Here is a 15049-nt window from a genome sequence, read left to right on the forward strand (position 1 = left end):
GACATGCACCTTTCGAAAAATGTAACTACAATGTAATGTAACTGTAATGTAAATGTGACTGTCGCGGCGACTTACGTCTCACAACTGTGGCTTGGCGTTGCATTTCCCCCCCCCACTCATCTCCTGGTTCTCCTTCTCCTTGAACCACATGATCTCCTCCTGCTGCAGAAAGAAAGAACAGGGGAGACACTTTGTTTCTCTCACTAGGACTCTAGAGTCACTACTCCCTCTGCAGATAATCCCCCCCCACACACACACACACACTGGCTCAATGCACAAGTATAACCACCAGGCCACTTAGACAGCTCTGCGTGGAGCCTCTACACAGCCATAAGACAGTTATAAGTCATAAGTCAGGAGTAACTCAATTTCTAAAAAGCCAACAACAGAAGATAGTATGCCATCTGTAGTTATACATTTTAATAAAGTTTCATGCAAATCTGCCGTCAAACCGACCCCACCAGCTGTGACCTGCGCCAGACATTGGCAGAACGACATCTGGAATTACTCAAAAGATGAATTGATCATAACTGATCTACGAAGCTTTAGTGAATTATTTGTTAACCTTTCATAAAGTTATAAGTTTAGAAACCTTTTGTACATGATGTTTTTTTTAGAAAGTGGACGCAGCCCTGAGAGCTGCAGGCTCTTGGTTACTAGGAGCCCATTGGACCAATGAAGACACTAATTGAAAAGTCTGCATTTTATTCATCAAATCAATCAGTTCTTTAAGGAAATGTATCGATTGATTCTGATTTCAATTTCCCAAAACTCAAGGTGACATTTTCCTATAAGTGGTTCTGTGTGACTACAGTCAAAACCCACAATTATTCAGTTTAATAACACATTAGACAAAAGAAGACCAAAAGTTGTAAATGTTTGGCATTTTTTGCCAAAAATTTGTATTAAACAAGGACTTGATTAATTAAAAATGGTTGGCTATAGTTCAGTATATCAACTAATCGATTGATGGCTTTAGCTCTTACCATGTTAACCTAATATAAACAAGAACAAGCTAACTACACTTTGACTCATGACCACTCTACGAGTCCAAAAGATGAGGTCAGGATATTGTACTAAATAGTAGCCCAAGTGCCCAACAACATTGCAGTTAAAATTAACTAACTAAAATTACCAAAACCTTACAAAAACTTACTGGTTTACACATACTTTTTCTACTGTTGCAAGTAATGTGCTAATAATGTGAACAACAACAAAACAGAATTTCTGCATGCCCAAAAAAGATAAACAAGAAGACAAAGGAGCTCCATGCTTTACAATGCTCTTCCGCTGTGTCATTCAGCAGCCCCCCCCATTCATTTATAACGTCATGCTGCCACCCGGTGGTAGAAGGAGGCATGTAACCGTCATAACAACATTATTTGCTCTGGATGATCTTACCCAGGTAGCTGGTTTGTTCAGGTCAGCTGTGCAATGTCGGTCCTGATCCAGGTGTTGAATTGGTACCACAGACTGTAAAAATAAGGTTGGCACCACACAGCCTAGCTAACGCTAGCTAACTAGCTAACTAACTAGCCTAGCGTTAGACCCTATAGGCCTACAACCGCAATAGAATGGCCTGTTCAAACTTCATGTAATCAAAGACAATAAAAATATAGCTAGGTTCAGGTTAATAAAGGTTAATAAAAAAGGATAAAAGATGAAACAGCTTTACCACGAAGTGTTTTTAAATTTAAATTGTTTCCATGGGCAACGGTAGCAGTCAAAAGCAACTGGCGATCATTTTAAAATTATGTTGATTAATAATTACATTTATCTAACTTATCTTTGCCCATTGGGTTCGAAACTTTAATTTTCTCACGGGAAACAAACTTGAAAGCTCTTATAGATCTGATAGACAGATACCTTATTCTCATACTACATTTCCCAGAAGCCCATGAGTGACAGATAAATGGACGAATCGCTCTTTCCAGGGCTACTTCTCTGGGCGGCTCTGGGTGGGGACGGGACCATGGAACTTCAAACCGCTCTGCGGCTGCGCAGTGGGCTACTGCGCTCAAAGATGTGCACATTGACCCAGAAGAGTCAGATGCGGAGGTAAGACAACTCAGTTTTGACAGTTATAATGTATTTTCTAACTTATTTTTGTGTTATTGACATGGCCAACATAGCTTTTAACTGTAAACACGGCTGTTTCCAAGCCCAATTCGTGACAACCTTGCCTGTTACAGTGTCACTGTAATTCAGGTCCCGATGCAGTCCCGTCGATGAATGCTTGTGGGTTATCGACCAGCCACTGCCACACAGGACATGTTTGGTCGGTTAGTTACCTTGACACTTTTGTGGAAATTAGGCTACATGAAAATATGCATCTGTTGGCGCTGACCATCATCTAGCAAAGCTTAAGCTAATGTGAACACAAAACAATTAACTTAGCAGTCACTATGGAGGAAACGTGCATAACCCACAGAGCCTCCTGTGTTGTACTGACCTAACTGGTTATTTGCTGTTGCAACGTTGTATCACATCAGTAACTATTGGATCATTTTGTATTGCATACATTCTCCATAACCAGCACAATGACAATGATTTATTTCCGGTCACAATGAGGAGGTTAATATACTAAACAACCAGTAACATTTCACCATCTCCATAAAAGAATAGTTTAAACATGATATAAAATAGTGTGTTCATTTTTTTTGTGTCCTTGTTTTCACAACACAATGTATGATGGAATTGCTTGTGCCATCAAGGCAGTTTGATTTGGTGCAGTTTTGTCTGTTGTGCACACAGAGAAAGTAAAAAATATTTTTCTAACAGACTTTAGTACACTGTCTTAAAGAAGAAGTCAAGTAGGCAGCAGTCTGTCTGTGAAGGGCTGCACTACAGGAACACAGTTTTTGCAGAGTATGCATTTGCAAGGTTTTCCTTCTTTCCTTCTGCATTGCCTCAAACACTTCATTAGAATAAAATAAGATGGTTGTTCTGGAGGATAAAGATCCCCTAATATGATTCTGTTGTGGATGATTGTCCTGTGCTCTTGAAACCTTAGGCTTGTTGCAGTGCCATTATTTGAGGGCTGCTGGTCTTAAATAATATGTACTTATGTCTAAGGTGCTCTTACCTGAGTGATAAATGTAATTGAACCATGCTGACATGGTGTCTGTCTTTTCTCTGATCATAGCCTTTTTTTGTGGTGTCATTTTATTTCTGTTACTGTTAGTGCTTATGTGGCTACAGAGCCACCTACCTACCATTTACTAGATTAAAGCTTTTGTGCTCTCTCTCTCTCGCTCTTCTGGATGCTTCTGCTGAACTCTGCTGCAGGAGACACTTAACAGAAAGTGCACACAGTTTAGTAACATATAACTTTATTGGAGAGACTAACACACGGTACACTGGTGTGGTGGTGGTAGGCTACACATATAGTACTATCAGGTAGAGCTGGGCAATATATCGATTAATATCAATATCGTGATATGAGACAAAGTGTTGTCTTTTCCTGGTTTTAAAGGTTACATTACAGTAGAGTGATGTCATTTTCTTAACTTACAGACTGTTGTATTATTTGCTTTTACTTACTTAGTTACTTACTTACTTATTAACATTACTGATGATTATTTATCAAAAATCTCATTGTGTAATTATTTTATGAAAGCACCGATAGTCATCACTACAATATCGCTGCGGTATTGATATTGAGGTATTTGGTAAAAAACATTGTGATATTTGATATTGTCCATACCGCCCAGCCCTACTATAAGGACATTTATTTGGACATGCTTGTGTTTTAAATATTAAAGAATCATTGTGAAATACTTTGTTTTAGAGATTATTAGGAATCAGAGACCATGCATTGTGGACAGCGCCAAAGCTATTTATAACTATAGTTCCTGGGAAATGTCAGTGGTAATAATTAGAACAGGATTGTCAAGCAACAGCCTCTGTGGCGGGGGTTACATTAGACCACAACACTGGCCCATTCCAATAAGTTGGAATTTAACTAGTATGCTTGTCTATATATTATTATTTTACATACAGATGTATTCTCCCATTCTTACTGGATATTAAGGCTGATCAGTGTATGACATGATAATATCTGGAGTGGCTTATTTCTTTTACTTGAAATGTTTTATACATGATTCAACTGAATATTGATCCCTGTTTCTATCTTGCAGGTTTGGATAAATCAGCCCTCATTCAGAAATGGAGACTTTGCAAAAAATTGGCAGGTAGACATCCGGCTTTCCTTCATCTCCACTACTGCCAGTGTGCAGAAGATATCTTACATTTTCACAGACCCTGACAGCAAGTTAACTACAGCAGTTCACTCCTGCCACTCCCCCTCAAAAAGTCTTCAGTATGTATCATATTGTCCCAGTGGCTCCTGGGGAGCAGCAGACAGCCGGAGGAGCTGGTGGTTCTCCACTGAAGAAGAAACTGGCTCATGAAGGTCGGCCCCTGGTGATGGCAGGCATGTTAGGCTGTGTGTTGGTGCTGGCTGCAGTGGTTTCCTGGTGCTACTACTCCGCGTCCCTCCGTAAAGCCCAGTTGCTGAAGGTTGAGCTGTTGGACCTGAACAAGGACGGTTTTATTATTCATAACCAGACGGGGGCTGTCATCTTCAGTATGACGTTCAGGTGGGTTCGTTGTCGGGATTAATTTCATTATAGATGAATCTGTTGATTGTCTTTCTAAATCTCAGCTTTACAATTAAGTACGGGAGATGTGGAGATATTTCCGAGCAATCAACATACAGAATGACCCCCAAAAAAAGCTTGAAGTCCCCTAATAAAGACTTGTGTGTGCTTTTGAAACTGACAGCCAGTATATCTTGGTTGTTACTTATATCATTTTTTTGTTTGGCCTCAACACAGTTTGTGTGATGAGCCATACTAAAAAGCTGCCTGTCTGCAAATGTGTTTGGATAATGGAAAGCCACACAAGGCAGACACATGATTACAGCCTTAGGGAAAACTGATTTAGTCATGTCCTCTATCAGCAGAGCTCACATCGATAGAAATAGTGTAGTACAATCCCTGCACTTGGAGTAAAAGTGCTATGGAACAAACAATAACTTTCTGTATTGTGATTACATTTCTTCTCTGTTATAGTAATTTCATATATTAATACGTATTATATAGGCTTCTAAAACTCAGTGCTGTACTTAACGAGGTAATTTGTATATTCTTCCCCTCTGTTGATGCTCCCTCCCAGGTCTGGCACTCTGGATCTAGACTCCTGCTCAAAGGAGGGAAATATTCTGAGCTGCACTCAGTCAGATAGTGGCAAGCTCAACTTCTTCATCCAGACGGTTCAAACAAAAGACACCGTGATGTGCTACCGTGTTCGCTGGGAGGAGCTGCAAAATGAGCGCTCAGTGGAGCATGCCATGGCCTACAACGACTCTCATTGGTATGGAGGGGCAGAGACGGCAACACAGTACTGGCCTATCAGGATGCAGGGCGAAAAGGCACCGCAGCCTTTCGTCACCAGTGATGTCTACTTGAATCGGAATGCTTTTGGGGGAATCTTAGAACGCTATTGGCTGTCTTCAAATGCGACCGCCATCAAGATTAATGACTCGGTACCTTTTCATTTGGGGTGGTCAGAGAAGGACAGGACACTGCGGTTCCAGGCCAGATACCAGGACTCTCCCTTCAGACCCCCAGAGGGTCAGGAGCCATTACCTGAACTCAGCTATAGAGTGTGTGTGGGGTCGGATGTTACCTCTATTCACAAATACATGGTAAGTTAAGTAATACTGTAGATTTAGTTTTATGGTAAGAGAGCAATCACCAATCTTATTACCTTATTACCTATATAACTTTTCTTATTCACATAAGTGCAGGTTAGTTAGTGTCCTGAAGTTTAAACTTAGTATGCATTTTAAGCTAGCCTCAAAAGGATAAAATGAGTAAAGTCAACGTCTGAAGCATTGCTTGTTGGGATCTTTTGGGTCAGGTAGGAAGTGTTTACATTTGGACACGCACCAAATAACTGCACAAGAACATTTTAAGATGCATGTGTTCTTTTCCAGGCAAATTGAGAGTGAAGATGACAAGAAATACCAGAGCAAAGTTGTAGTGTTGGCTGGATGTTCATCAAAATCATAATGTTTTCTGAACTGCAGACATTTTATCAACAATCATTTATCTACCAAAACCACCAGTATGTCTCTGGTTCTGGTTTCTCCATTGTGAAGATTTGTTTTTTTTCTGTTTTATATCACTATAATGTGATTTAATGTTTGTTTTGAACTGTTGGACGATAACAATACGTGTTAAGGTGTAACCGTGGATTCTGGGAAACTGTGATCTACATTGTCGTACTTTTTATAGAATTAGGTGAATACTTCATTAATAAAAAAAACAACAATAGATTAAATCCACATGAATGTGGTTAGTTGCTAAAGTAACAAGCATTTTAAAGGTCAATCAAACTAGTTTTGATTCCACACATCTGCTGACAAAAGTAAAAGGAATTGTATGACATTTTGGGAAATATGCTTAATCATTTTCTTGCCAAGACTTAGATGAGAAGATCGATATCACTGTCGTATTTCTGCAATAAATTGCCAATTTAACTTAACTTAGCATTAAGGCAGGAAGCAATGACTCTCTCCGGAGTCAGGCTAGCTGTTCACCTCCATTTCCAGTCATAACTGGCTGCTTAACATTTAATAGACATCAATGAGAGGGGTGTATCATCTAACTCTTGGCTTGAAAATGAAGAAGTCGAACAAACTTTGTCACTGCATTCTTGGAGGTAAAAAACTAAAAACTGTTGATGTGAATAGCCTAGTTAAAGCAGCTCTGTTTGCCTGTTGTATCCAGGTGCGGCGGTATTTTCCAAAGCCTATCAAGGTCCCATCTCCTGAAGTGTTCAAACAGCCATTGTGGTCCACGTGGGCTCTCCACAAGACGGCTGTAACTCAGGAGAAGCTGCTGCGTTTTGCCTCTGACATCACTAAGCATAGCTTCAAATGCTCCCATCTGGAGCTGGACGACCGCTACACTGCTGACTATGGAGAGTTTGACTTTGACCCGCAGAAGTTCCCCAATGCTAGCGGTATGTTTGACAAACTCAGAGAGGATGGGTTTCAGGTGTCGCTCTGGACACATCCTTTTATCAACTATGACTCCATTAATTTTGGTGTTGCTGTGGAGAAAGGACTGTTTGTCCGGGAGCCTAGCGGTGAGCTGCCTGCTCTGGTTCGCTGGTGGAACGGCATTGGAGGAATCTTGGACTTTACCAACCCAGAAGCCCGTGAGTGGTATTCCTCACATCTAAGTATGATCAAAGCCCGCTATGATGTGACGTCCTTCAAGTTTGATGCAGGAGAGACAAGTTATCTCCCACGCCAGTTTAGCACCCTGGTGCCACTGTCTGACCCCTCCACCTTCACCCGCTACTACACAGAGATGGCCATCCCATTCAGTGAGCGTGCAGAGCTGAGGGTGGGTTACCAGAGTCAGGACATCTCCTGCTTCTTCAGGATCATTGACAGAGACTCTGTGTGGGGTTACGAGCTCGGCCTCAAGTCCATCATTCCGACTGTTCTGACTATTAGCATTCTGGGCTACCAGTTTGTCTTACCCGATATGATTGGAGGGAATGCATACCTCAACCGCACTGCAGGTATGATACCCATTTCACCAATTTAACACCCATAACATGACTACAGAGAGTTTTAGAGCATCTAAAGTTTGCCATCTTAAAGACCCATATTGACCTTTTGATACGGTAACAGTTTTCAGTCTTTGTCTTTTTGTATTTTTAGGTGGTTTAAATGGCAAAAATGTTCTGCCGGACAGAGAGCTGTACATCCGATGGTTGGAGCTGTCGGCTTTCATGCCTGCCATGCAGTTCTCTATACCACCGTGGGCCTATGACAATGAGGTGAGCAAAGTGAAACTTTTAGTTTATTTGAAAGAGATACATGTTTATTTCCCCAGGCTCTGTTATTTCCTGTGCTTGAAATTAAAATCACTATGAGTAGAATCTTTCAATCGCAAAGCTGAAGGGCTGGGCCATGTATCGATATTTTGCCTTTTTTCCAAACAAGATATGAGATTAGACAATACCGTTCACATCAATATGGTTTAATGTTACATGACCAATTTCCAATCAAGTTCAAGCCACAGTGACAAACCCGGAAGAACAGTATTACAGGATGCAACTAACTTCAGTCCTATGAGCAGGGCTTAAAGTTTTTTTTGGGGGTGGAGGGGATATCTCTATTCATGCCCAGCACCATTTGTTTTTAACTCCTTTCTCAACTAAAGCTGGATACAGTTTTTTTAGCTGCGTTACACTGCACCGTCGCTTTTCGGCAAGGAGCCTCCCTACTTTGCATCTGATTGGCTCGTTTATTTGGTAGGTGGAAGTTTGAGGATTGGTTAAACCTAGTGCATCAAGAACAAATCCCGTGTGGACTTTTAAATTGATTTATTTGTCTAGAGTAGTCAAACACCAGAAATCACCAGGCCCGAGAACTTGAAGTCCTGCGTTAGTTAAAGTTACTCTGCAGTAACAATTGGCATTATAAGAATGTTTTTGTATCATACACTTCAGTCCATCATTCTCTCTCTCTGTCTCTCTGTCCCTCTTTTAATCGGCTTTGTCAGAGATAGGTCAGCTTTTTTTTTTTTTTTATATAAATAGGCTATTTACATGTGTTGCAACTGTATATTTACTAACAGGAAACCCTCTTTGTATTGTATCTTAATCAATTTGTTTTAATAAAAGTGCATTGTATATCGCCATTCAGCTAAAAAATACTGACTTATGATTTTTGGTCTGTATTGCACCTGCTCTATAACACTGTAGAATGGCCTCAAATTTTTATTTTTACTTTATTACATTTAGAAAAGGTACAATGTCTCAAGCCTAAGTTCTTTCTTTATTAGGTAAGCATGATTACCAATTTATACATTTGCTAGATGAGTAGGTGATATAAATGAAGAAAATCACCCACATGTGTCTTAATTAGCCAGCCACCGTGTTCCACTGTGATGCTAAAACTGTATCTTTGTGCGTTCTGCTGCAGGTGGTACAGATAGCGCAGAAGTTCACAGAGCTTCATGAAACTCTGGTGGCTCCAAGAGTTCTCGAACTTGCAGGTGAGGTTCTTAAAACAGGAGACCCGATCATAAGACCCCTCTGGTGGATCGCCAACGTTGACGAGGCAGCCTACAAGATCGACTCCCAGTTCCTGATCGGGGATGATCTGATGGTGGCTCCAGTGTTGGAGCCAGGAAAGCAGGAGAGGGACATCTACCTGCCTGCAGGACGATGGAAAAGCTACAAGGGGGAACATTTTGATAAAGGCCCCATGTACCTTACTGACTACCCTGTCGACCTGGATGAGATAGCTTTCTTTACAAGGGTTTACTGAAGACATTAAAGAGACATAAATTCACACACACATACTGTATGCAAGTATGTTCTTGTGAGCACACATGCCATGAAATAGCAGGAGATGTTTGTTTTTCAATGGGAAATGTCAACGAGGGGATTTGCTGCCATAGCAGTGAACCTTCTGTCTCCTCTGACCTGCTCTTTCTTCTGACTTCTACCTGCAAATTATAGCCGTCCGCCCCAAGAATTAGAATGAAACTTGTGTTCACTTCTGATGCTCTTGCTCCATCCTTAAGCTGATCCTCATCCTCATGTGCCTTCCACAGCCAATAATAAAAAAAGATCTCTGATTGTATTGTTCCTGCAGTCTTCCACCTAATGGACTATTAGATTGTAAAATTTCTTCAAAGTTTACAGCTAGAATGGTTTTGGTTTTTAGGGTGATGAAGCGTAGATGAAATGATATGTCTTAAATGTGGCTTGACAGGGCTGGCAATGAACCAGCAATAAATCTGCACTCCAAGTTGGAAAGATGCACTCTTGCTTAGAGGAAGAAAAGTAATAATAATATATACTTTCATCAAGCCTGCAAGAGGAATTTCAAATTTGTCATCGTCAAATTTAAGAGATATATATATATATATATATATATATATATACATACACACACACACACACATGCAGTAGGACCTATACACATGCATTATGTTTGGAAGGGTGAGGGTGCCCTTATAGAATGGTGCCCTGAACAGTTGGGGGGGTTGGTGCCTTGCTCAAGGGCACCTTGGCAGTGCCCAGAAGGCAAACTGGCACCACTACCAGTCCACACTCTGTACTTTGTTTGTGCAATTTATGTCACCATAGCCACTGCTGTATTGTGGATAAATGTTCCCAACTACCTATGTTTAAGCAAACATGCATTAATTAGCATTGGACTGACAACATCTAACAGTTGTCAGCCACTTTCTCTTTATATTCATGAACTTTTTTTCTTTTGATTTGGAGGATAGTATTTAAGTGTATAAACAGTAAATTCAAGTAACTCTGGTTTTAAATGTAGGTTACTTGTCATGATATTAATTTTAAGTCAGCATTCCTTGACCTGTTGTGCCAGTCTGTCATTTCAGTGCCAAATCTAAGTAAAATTCACAGCTCAGGGTAGATTTGAAAAAAAACAAAAAACATTTCTTATGTTGTTGTACTTGTGTTGTTCCATAGCAAGAAATCCATTAATGACACTAATGCAACTGGTTTGCCTTGTACTGTAAGACAGGCATTGTTCTTAAATGCCATATTACAATGTGCCGTCCCTGTCTTTCTTGTGACTTTATTTGCCTTATCAGCTGAACTAAGCTATGCCATCCTTAGCACAAAGGACCAGTGGAGGGATGAAACGCACCTCAGCACACAGTGATATGCTTGATGCTTTGCACCTTTTACATTTTTAAGCCTTGACATTGCAAAGTTCTTAAGGATCTGCCGTCTGAATACACACGATTGTCTGCTCTTATACAGTGATTTCTGCTATAAAAGTAAAGCACACCACTGGTGTTATCAAAATGCCTTGCCTGCGTAATAAAAACAAAAAAAATAAGCTAGCTAGAGTCAGCACTGTTTTTAAAATGTTTAAGTTGCTATATATAGAATTGTTATGGGATTATTGTGTATATGTGTTGAAAAAGGAAACAATTTCTGTAAATTGGAAGTCTTTGTGATGTTTTTTTTGCATTCCTGATACTACCACTAGATGTTGCCAAAGTCATACATGACAAAATCTTACACACTGTAGCTTTAAGTGGTAAATTAGATGCGGAAAAAAATCATATTTTGGAATAATGCTACTTGTATGTTTTTGTGGCCGACATGTAGGTAGATTAACCATTGTGAGAAAAACATGTTTAAAGGGATTTTGTCAAAACACAAAATAAATGAATTTGCCAATATTTTCCCGGAGGAGACTTGGTGAAATCCATATGGGTGTTTTCATTTTGACACAAGAGAGTTAGAGATGTAACCTGGCTCTGCCCTCCTACGTTCTTCAGCTCAATTTTAAATTTGCTTCTGGACAAATAAATTGTATGAAAGTCTGGTAAGACCAGGCTAGTAGAGGTGTGTTTCTTAATTGAATGGCTGGTAATGTTAAAAGCCTTTGTGTTGCAGTGAATAAATACTTAGGTAAACTGCTAATTAAGGTAAACTTTCTCTATACACACATGTATGTTTTTATGTTTGTTCTTGTGTAAAAGCTTGACATCCATATGTTTAATTACCCTAAACACAACTATGTTATCCCTACAATGAGTTGAAAACATGAACATCACCAAAACTAAAATCAAGAAGTGGTTTCATGACAACAATATCCTCCATTTTACAGATTGTTCAATAAATGCTTTGTTTAAGCGGCTGTAAACACACAAACTGTATAAAGAAATAAGCTATTTGTTACACTGGTAATTTGATTGGTCAGCTTGAAATCTAACACAGAGCACACCAAGTATGTTCTGCATTTTATTTGTGTCTGAGCGAAAGTATTTTAACCTTTGAATGCTTTACATTTCAGTACTTTGTTATGTAAAATCAAAGCAGTAGATGCAAAGTCTTAAAGTCTAGTGATGTTCTTCATTAATCCTCAGGATCAACAACTAACCATGTACATATATTCGGTTCTGTTTATTAGGGCTTTATAAAAAGCTACTTTTACTGTAAATGGTGAAAACTTACAGAATTAAACAATCCAATGGTGGATTATATTGTGTTTTTATTAAACACTGATCTGCAGTCATTCACAGCTTTTACATGTTGACAATGTGGTTATTCTTCTTCAGTTGTACCAATTGAGTAAGACAAGTATTATTAAGCAGTAGCTGCTCCAGAACCTCAGAGAAAGAGTGTAACGATGCCTGAGGAAACCAGCAGGAGGAGGACACTGGAACCAGTGGTACTGTGCTGTTAGAGTCCCTCTCAAAGCACTTTGTGGAGCTAATACATATTTCACTGTTCATGCAGCTCTTCAAAAGTACGCACTGCAAGACATGATGGACAAAAATAAAAGCCAGCAGGCATTTAATACAGCAATATATCACCTCAGATAGATATTGTTTTTGAAATGATTAATATTAGCTGTGGAAGAACAACTCACCGTTCCACAGAGCTTCATAAAACTGCATTGTGAAGGGAGAGAAGATCTGACTTAATCATCCCTGAAAAAAAGAACTGGAGAGAAGTCTTCAAGTCTTCCAGATTTCTTACTTTTATAGTCCAACCCCACACACTTTTTTCAGTTGCATCTTCGACTCCACCCAAAGTGAGCACAATAAAGTCATTTGTATTAGCCATCTGATTTAATGTGTATACAGTCAAATACAAGAAGTGAAAGGGAAACGTGAATCATCCTTATAGCAGAGAAACTTATGAAGATAGATCTTTTTCTTTTATAGTCCAACCTATTAGTTTTCTTTCAGTTGCATTTCCTTCTCCCAAAGTGAGCAGATTAACCCAGAGAGAAAGTAATGTAGACATGTGACACCATTTATATATAGGCTATTATAACTGTAAGTGACGTGAATCAGTTTGCAGTTAAGTATACATTGGTTCATACAAACCAGGATGTAAATGTTGCCTTGGTTCACTTGAAAGTATTCTATTGATTTCTACAGCATCATCACATACTCACACACATTTTGGTTGTATCTGTCCATGCAGGATTTAATGTTGGTGGATGTGCATGTAGCATCTAAATTCACATGTTAAAGAGAACAAATGGTTTAAGATACTCCAAATCTAAGGCTGATTTTTGTTTTTATGCTCAATGAACACAAGACATTAGGCCTACTATGCTGTGCATGTGGTTTCCTGTTGTAAGTTGACTCTTGCCACAGAACTTACCAGTAAGGGTCTACAACCACAGCTCTGTAACATGTCTTAAAATTTCAGATGTAGCCTAATGTATGTGGGTAGGGCATTGAAATGGTATGCTAGATTGCATGTGTCAATATCAAAATGGGCATACTGCACAGGCATCAATCATCTTCAGATTTTAACCCTGCAATAATGTGATATTACTGGCCGCCATTGCAGCTGGGGAATGAATGTAACACAGTGTAGAGGCACTTAATGTAGTAAAAACAAATCCACAATAAAGGCTTTTAAACCAAAAACTACACAACCGCACATTTTTAACTGTAAGAATGTGATCTAAAATTGTGAAGAAATTCCCAACATCAGCAACCAAGTAACTCCTGTGAAGTTAGCACCTAGCTACATGTAGCAGTGTACATAAAATGTAAACCCTGCAGTAACGGCGGTTGCTGTTGTAATCTTCCCTATTCTAATTTCTCCCCAATTTTAGATTACATTCTTGCCGAAACATGTCCAGTTGGTTAAGAAGCAAATATTGGTAATTTTTGTAGCATTTATTTGCTGCTGCAGAAGACAATATAATCCATTAGTTGCATTCTGGTCTTTTTCTGCAGACACTGTGTGGATTTCATTCGTTTTCTTTTTTCTGTTTTAAGTTGCAGAGAATGATGATCATCTCCACATACAGTACAGTATGTTTGGTCGTATGTACGTGTTCTTATAAAATAGCAGTTTAAGTTGAAAATGATGTAGAATGACATTATGAATATTGGAGAGGTTTCAAAAGAGGTCAGGGTGTTGTGTTCACCAGATGATGTTTCCAAATGACTCCTGGCTTTTCCTGGAGTCCATAAGGTTGACCTTAATTACTTGAGGAGAATGTTTCACCAACCATTTGATGAGTTGAGACAGATGTTTGTGTTCCCCAGAGGTTGAATCTAAAAGATTTAAAACAATCCCTTAACTTTTCCCCTCGCGCCACAAACATATTCACTTATCTAGTGAAACATATTGGCAGCTACTCGACACCTTGAGATACAATTTGACACAGTTCATGGTCCCCAGAGAATGAATCCCAATGAATTCCTTCGCTTTTGATCAAGCACAATCATCAAGTCAAAATTTCAAAATATAAACTATCTTAAGCACTATTTTATCAGTGGATTGTAATAGGTTGAAAAAGATGAAGAAAAAGTCTAAACCTTGAAATTTGATATTTGTTACAAGACAAAATTAAGAATATACCACAATGTAAGACAAAAGAATAAAACTTGAAATGTATATTTTTTTGGTCTTGAAATGAAAAATAAATGTCAAAGCATTCTGGAAGTCCTGTAAAATATGTCTCTTCTGTCTAGCTCAACATTTCCCCAAATACGCTTAAATTGCTAATTTATTTACAAGTGACATTTACTTGAACTACATCAAACAGCCTTGAATAGTCAGCACTAGATAATCAGATACATACCCAAAACAAGTCAGACTTTAGATTTTACATCTAAATGTCTGATTGTCTCACTTACTGAGAAAAAGAGATTTTGCAGAGAGAAATTCTTTATTCTTCTTCAGTTCAAATTGAGTTAGAATAAAATACAGCATAGAAATATCAAACTCCCAGAGCCTCACAGGAAGAGTGTGATGATGGCTGAAGAGAACAGCAGGAGGATGGGACAGGGACCAGTTGGTATGACACTGTTACACAAGTTCCCTTCACAGCAAGCCATGGCACCTACGCATGCTAAGGAGGTTTGGCAGCCCTTGGTAACCATGCTATAACCTGCAAAAGACAATAAGAATATTCTAAGAAACCAGTTTAAAAAAACATATCATGAAATCATCATGACATACAGTATATATATATATATAT

At 39.1% G+C, this 15049-nt stretch overlaps 2 protein-coding genes across 4 annotated transcripts in view; one reads left to right on the forward strand and one right to left on the reverse strand.

Annotated features, from left to right (window-relative positions):
• The window catches only part of LOC116690099 (izumo sperm-egg fusion protein 1), a 61474-nt gene extending 59724 nt beyond the window's left edge, over positions 1-1750 (reverse strand). For both annotated transcript variants that reach the window (XM_032516854.1, XM_032516853.1), the window contains exons 1-2: positions 1402-1750; positions 76-162 (exon numbers count right to left, since the gene is read on the reverse strand). The gene's annotated coding sequence lies outside the window, so the exon portion shown is untranslated. The remainder of the gene's footprint in view (positions 1-75; positions 163-1401) is intronic.
• A 59-nt stretch (positions 1751-1809) lies between these two features.
• LOC116690096 (myogenesis-regulating glycosidase) lies at positions 1810-10907 on the forward strand. Of its 2 annotated transcripts, XM_032516848.1 has the most exons (7): positions 1810-2058; positions 4140-4601; positions 5179-5710; positions 6798-7602; positions 7745-7863; positions 9014-9409; positions 9460-9480. In XM_032516848.1, exons 2-6 carry the CDS (start codon positions 4324-4326, stop codon positions 9359-9361), a joined length of 2082 nt encoding a protein of 693 aa, XP_032372739.1. In that variant the 5' UTR covers positions 1810-2058; positions 4140-4323; the 3' UTR covers positions 9362-9409; positions 9460-9480. The 2 variants fall into 2 exon arrangements, with proteins under 2 accessions (XP_032372739.1, XP_032372738.1); XM_032516847.1 differs by having other exon boundaries at positions 9014-10907.
• The last annotated feature ends 4142 nt before the right edge of the window (positions 10908-15049 follow it).

The sequence above is a fragment of the Etheostoma spectabile genome, chromosome 5, assembly GCF_008692095.1.
Source record: "Etheostoma spectabile isolate EspeVRDwgs_2016 chromosome 5, UIUC_Espe_1.0, whole genome shotgun sequence".
In the NCBI taxonomy this organism is placed as follows: Eukaryota; Metazoa; Chordata; class Actinopteri; order Perciformes; family Percidae; genus Etheostoma; species Etheostoma spectabile.

What these genes read in the sequence shown, in the direction of transcription:
- LOC116690096 (XM_032516847.1), top strand. Translation starts at nt 4,324, where the DNA reads ATGTATCATATTGTCCCAGTGGCTCCTGGGGAGCAGCAGACAGCCGGA. An exon ending in CCTCTATTCACAAATACATG is followed by an intron (nt 5,711 to 6,797) that starts GTAAGTTAAGTA and finishes TGTTGTATCCAG; the next exon opens with GTGCGGCGGTATTTTCCAAA. An exon ending in ATACCTCAACCGCACTGCAG is followed by an intron (nt 7,603 to 7,744) that starts GTATGATACCCA and finishes TTGTATTTTTAG; the next exon opens with GTGGTTTAAATGGCAAAAAT.